This window comes from Gambusia affinis, linkage group LG01, assembly GCF_019740435.1.
Source record: "Gambusia affinis linkage group LG01, SWU_Gaff_1.0, whole genome shotgun sequence".
Taxonomy (NCBI): domain Eukaryota; kingdom Metazoa; phylum Chordata; class Actinopteri; order Cyprinodontiformes; family Poeciliidae; genus Gambusia; species Gambusia affinis.
In genome coordinates this window covers 43475027-43481285 of record NC_057868.1, presented here as the reverse complement: position 1 = coordinate 43481285, position 6259 = coordinate 43475027, and the positions used below count along the sequence as shown (strand labels likewise).

Genomic DNA, 6259 nt, shown 5'->3' with positions numbered 1-6259 from the left:
GTTCGGTTCACTGCAGAGTGTTCTGAAACTTTTACAATCTGGCTTGATTTTACTTTGTGCTTAAATAATAGTGTAAAAATTTGTATCTGAATGCACATTTTAAGGATTTATATATAGATATTTTAAGAGTAGAGAGGCAAAAAATACTAATGTAAGTTCAAAAATCTAATGAATATTGTAGTTATCACACAGGTATCTATTGGTATATATTTAAATATGTAAAACAAAATCAAAGTCAGCCAACAAGATATTCATCAGCTGGAACAATTCTTCAAATGCATGTGCAGACCGGCTTTACGTTTACTCTGCTGTGTTTGCCTTTGCTTTACATCGATTGTCTCACCCACTTATCTAAAATGTTTGCAAAAGAAAGATTATAACAGTAAAACATCACTGAAAGAAATTTCTGCAAAAGTAATCATCAGCTACTGTCTAAAGCAGAACATACTTGAAGGCAACTACTGGCTAACTGTTTTCGTATAGTTCTGGATGAGACCCTGGAAGTGCTGCTGAGTGTTTTTCTGAGGTTGAAAAATAATAATGTAGCACTTCGGAAAAAAATACCATAACAGAAACGAGTAGAGACTTGAAAGCACTGCCAGAGCAGTAAACGTGTGAATGTGCTTTCCGTGGTAAAGCATTGTTGTGGTGGTGAGGACAATCCATGTGAGGATCAGCAGCAGCAGGCAGAAGGTTATGGCTTTGGCTTCATTGTAGTTCTTTGGGAGGTCTTTTCCCATGTAGGAGAAAATGAAGCAAAGGGAACACAGTGAGGCAAGTAAAGAAACAGAACCAGATATCGCCTTGAGGTTCAGGTCACAACCAAGTATGATTAGTTCTGTGTAGGAAAACATATCGCTGTAAGGCTTTGGGGGAGCAACAGAATAGCCAATGATAAGTAAGACAGCCTGCATGACAAAAGCCCCACTGATGACCAACCACTGTCCGTGGTATTTCATCCACCAACTGAGGAGGTTGGGGAATTTAGCTGCGATTTTGAAAATGCAAATGATCTGAAAAGAGCGCACAACAAAACCTGCCAGACAAACGGTGAAGAACAACAGAAACGGTAAAAGCCTTAACACACAAGATGCGATCGTGGGTTTGTCGAAGTAAAAGAACACGCTGAGACTGCACAGAGTGAGGCAGCCTAAAGTCAGGAAGCACATCGGTCCTCCAGCAGATTTGACGACAGGAGTGTTGTAGTTGAAGGCAAAGAGAGCAGACATGGCTACAGTGAGGCCCACGAAGGTGGAGGCTCCGAACATGATCACTATGGCACCACTGTCTGTGAACGGTATGTACTCCACCAGGCGCAGGTTGCATGATGTACTTCCTGGGTCAGACCACTCCGTCTCCTTGCAGCTGATGCAGTTGTAGGGATCCTCTGATGTACACAAAATGAAACCACACAGTCAACAGGGCTGAGAAAACCTCTAAATATACATTTGCAGTTTAAATACTTTCTTTCAATTCTGCTTAAAAAATACTTTATGAATGTCAAAGAGAATTCAAATGTTTCTAGGTTGAAAAATCTCCTACTGCAGTTTATCGTACCTCACATCTGAAGAAGCCTCTGTTGTTAATATGAGGACTAACCAGGCATTTTTCAAATAGCGCACGAAGATTCGTTGACTTAGACTTTTTAATACTAAAAGTATCAAAAACATAAACAGTAGAAGCTCTTACTTGTAGTGTTGATGTAAGTCCCATCTGGGCAGATTTTACAGTTGAAACAGCATCTATGGATTCCCTCTTGTGCTTTTGAATACCCTTCAGGACATTCTTTGGAACAAAATGACACTGGTTCCTACACAAATTAAACAAAAGGACAGAGCGGTAGGAGGTGGATTATTTATGCATAGAGTGGAGATGTGAATGGAACAATTTATATATGAATCCATCATTTTGTTGGATTGAAATGAAAAAAGGATACACACTATAGTATGGCTTTCCCTTTTAGGGGTGGTGTTTCATTTTTGTTCACAATATTATTTACATGCCTCTACATCTCTACATCCAACCAAGTTTAATGCTAGTAATAGTGCTTCAGGTTTGGATTTGAAGAGCCAAGGTTACCTTCCCGTCAGAATGCCACTGAATCTTGGTGCTGTTGATGAAGAACTGGAGAAATGGGTGGAACCTGTGAAACCCGACCTCCTCTGCCTCACCGCTTTGGTTCCAGAAAATGATCGAATAAGTTCCGAACATGGGGTCCCCATTCTCGTCAAACTGAACGCGCTCGTTTAAAAGTACAAAGTTGGATTTTCTCAGTGCTGTTAAAACCTGCATTTGACAAGCAAAGTTTGGATGAAGTCACTGCTCTGCCTTGGTATTTAAAGTGATAGAAAGTGTGTGTATGTTGAATGACGGTATTTTATCCAGACAAATGAACATCAATTAATTTGTCTCTTTCAAATGACTTCCAAAACCATAAAAACTGCCAGATAAAAAATATACAGTTGTATGTTTTCTGCATACTTACCATGTATGGTTGCACTGATATAGATTTATTACACCTGCCGGAGCCACATTGCAGCACATTGTGTAAAGCATGTGCAACGGCATAGACAGCAGAGTAAACAGGAAAGTTGAAGGATGGATCTGCGTTGATTACATCTGCAGCTGTTACATTGGGGCACTCACAAATCTGATTACAAAATGTTTGCTCATCTTTGTCATCGTGCTGAGACTGTCCTGTGGAGGAAAAGAGGAAGTCATTGAAACCTGGTATGGCCATTTTTGGCTCAGCTACCCCCAGAACAGTTCCAATATTTCTGATTCCATTTTCTTTGGGGAGCTCCTTGTGTAAGGACCAAGCATCCCCTGCTATCCACACTTTGTTGGTCACGTTTTGCTTTATGGCTCCTTTAATGAGAGCTTCAGCAGTCCATTCAGGAGCAAAAACAATGATGATGTTCACTCTTTGTGCCTCTAGCTGTCTGAATAAGAGAGGATAATCTGTGTTTCCGTTGAGGCCTTTGGTGTATGCCAAGCAGATCTCAGTATCTTTTATCTTCTTTATGAACAAGTCCAAGCCGTCTTTTCCATAATCACCCTCACTGTAAAGGAATGAAACCCAGCGCCAGTTGAAGTTCTGCAGAATATTATAAACCACTTCAATGACATCTTTATTGGGATGGACAGTCCGTAAGAAGGATGGGAAGCTCTTTTTTCTTGAGAAGACAGAACTAGCAGCCCCATAACTGACCTGTTTTATGAAAAAAAAAAAATTTTCTCAAATGTACGTTTCGTCATGCAGCTATATGTTTTTTTTCTTAGTAAAAGTCAATAGTAGGAAGCCTTACCATAGGAATAAGATCCATCATGAAGAGTGGGGCCACTGTCAGAGTCTCTGTGCTTGTATAGGTGCCAACCACTGCAATCACTTTAGAAACGTTCTTGCTCAACTTATCCCATGGGTAAATGAAATTATTTTCAGAGATCAGGTTGAAAATGCCAGGAAAATTCTGTATGTCTGAGCAGTGGTCAAATATTTCATAACCCAGAGTTACATTTGGCAGCAGGTTAGTGGAGTTATTGATTTCATCAATGGAAAATCTCATCACCTGAAACCTCCGATAACTTGACAGGATTAATCGTTCACTGTCAACAAAGGAAGAAAAATCAGAGTAAAATTTCAGAGGGAAGGTTGATCACATCTTAAATCAGAGCCAAGATTACTAAACCTACCTTGAGCAGGCAATGGTTTCTGGTTTGTAATGATGATACGCTCCACTGACATGATGAATATCAAAAAGACCCCCGATCAAATAATCCCCATCCAACTTGAACTCTGAGGCAGTGATTACATCAATCAGCAGAGGCAGAAGACATCCCAGCAGATGCAGATGAGCAACCACCTGTTTAGCTTTCATAATTACCGTATGCCTCTTTCAGCATAACAACAAAAAGAGTCACTGCTGGGGACTGGGCTGCAGTGATCCAAGAACTGGAGATGAATGAGCTGTCATAAATGCATGGCTGATGGTTAGAGGAGAATTTACATATCAGCATGCAAACATTCTCTAATCCACTTCTGCATGCTCCCATAATATAAACAACCACCATGAGCCACGAAGTTCACCACTTTTATGGTGAATCAATCCAAACGCAATTTTACATTGTGGTAAAATCCACCAAATTTCTTTATGTGCTGCTTATGCTGATTGTTCTGAGTATCTGAATTCATTTAGCGGAGAAGAGATTTAAGAAGTAAAACATCAATTCGTTCTTACAAAGCCAACTATTTTAATGATAGCAGAACTAGGTCATAGCAATACAGGAAACAGAGGCAAGAATATCATTGGTTAGTGTGTTGATGGTTGTCTTGTATTAATACAGGAAGGAAAATAAGTATTGAAGACACCAAACTTTCCTTAGTAATGAGCCTAAAACAAACAAACAAACAAACAAAAAAATAATACAACCAAAGCAACATGACACTTCTTCAATTTTCCTGGCAATGCAACTAGTTACATTGCTGTGGGATATCATCCCATTCTTCAACAAGCATTTATTGATAACTAGTGGGTTTGGATGGGTCAGTCTGTCTGGCACAAACCGGACCTCCAAGATTATCCAGACAATGTTCAATGAGCTTCTGGTCAGGACTCTTTGCAAATCTCTTTTCATAAGTTATGGCTGTAGTCTCAGGCCTGTGTGGGACAGTGTTGTCATCTTGAAGGATAGCGCTTGGTCTCACACTATGGAGATATGGGATTGCTGCAGGTTGCAGAATCTCTTCTCAAAATTTCTCTGTATTCATTTCCTCCAATGTTGACAACCCCTGTATTTCCAGTCAAGCTGATGCTTTAGGTGGAGGTTTCTGCTGAAAACCTCCACCTAAAGCTGTTTCCCTTTCGATTCAGCAGTCAGCACAATGTTCTCCTTGTCTGCTCCACGTTTAAAATTTATGATCGAACTGTAGATGTCGGAATCTTCTTCATCTTGTGCAAACATGTTCCAACATCAGCATAAAAGTAGCAGTGATTGGCACTGATGGCAAGTCTCCAGGCGGCTCAGTGAGAACAGAAACCGACTGTGTGCTGGACTGTAGATAGCTGTCAGCCATATCATCCTGCGGAAACTGACATGTTCAATATTTACCTTATTGTGGTAGGCGATTGGCTGAGCTAGACTGATTGTATTGACTGGCAACTTGGATGGATGGATGGATGGATGGATGGATGGACGGATGGATTTACAAGTAGAGACGAGTTGTTGATCTCGTGATGTTGCTGCTGCATGAGGTTACAAGCAAATTCATACAAATGACTTGATTCATTCAACCAGATAATTTTGGCTTATGGTGAAAAGCTACATCCTCTTTCAAATGAGCTTTGCACGACTAATCCTTTGGCCATGATTGGCAAGATTATTCCCAACAACTCTATGGATGGCAGTGGGCATCAACAAAGAGCTTCAGCCTCAGCACAGTGTCAGGGTCAACCTATTATTGACCCTGTAGGGAAATTCTTACTTGTATCCAGGTGAAAAACGTAAGAAACACAGATAAAATCACCGTTTTGAAAGCTGATATATGGAAGTTGAATAACTTCAAAGAAATCAAGAAAGGTTACGGTTTTTAAAATTAGACAACAGTCTTATTAAAAAGAAGTGTCATATAAGGTGAGTTTAAAATATGGATTTAAGAAAGTCATTATTCTCTCTTGCCTACAAATAGCGATTGTAATTTAATGGTTCCTAAACACTAATGAACATAATCCTCAAACAGAATTTACAGGAAAATGATTAATAGAACTTTAAACAAACATAAATCATAAAGTTTTCTCCTGAGATGATATTAATAAAAAGCCAAAAGCTAAGGAATTCTGACATAGCCAATTAACTATTATTTATCCCAAAGATGAGTAATTTGGGATTTATCTTTCAGTTGTTTTAGTCCACAGTGAGTCAGCCAAATGACCCTGGCAGAGCTTGAAAAGATGATGATTTTGGAGCTACTAAATGCATCACCAAAAAAATAGTTACAAAAAAAATATTTACTGGCTTCAAAACATAGAAAAGCTTGAAGCTTATCAGCAAGATGTCTCACTGTAACTCTGAATAAGACTTAGGAAGTACTGTTGTGTGCTTTTCTGTGATTCAAAACAATAACGGCAAGAAATACCAGAAGAGAAATGAGTAGAGACTACAAAGTATCGCCGGAGCATTAAGAGTTGAGGTGTAATATGTATGTATGGTAAAACAGGTGTGTTGTGGCGTATATGATCCAGATCATGACCAGCAACAGGAG

The 6259-nt window shown here is 39.5% G+C and overlaps 1 protein-coding gene across 1 annotated transcript; it reads right to left on the bottom strand.

The window, feature by feature from the left end:
* Positions 1–458: 458 nt before the first annotated feature.
* On the bottom strand, positions 459–3878 carry LOC122836061 (taste receptor type 1 member 1-like). Its single transcript, XM_044125718.1, has 6 exons — positions 3694–3878; positions 3309–3606; positions 2486–3211; positions 2080–2286; positions 1690–1810; positions 459–1387 (listed from the first exon to the last, which is right to left on the bottom strand). The coding sequence occupies exons 1-6, from the start codon at positions 3876–3878 to the stop codon at positions 459–461; spliced, it is 2466 nt and encodes an 821-aa protein (XP_043981653.1).
* Between the last annotated feature and the right edge of the window lie 2381 nt (positions 3879–6259).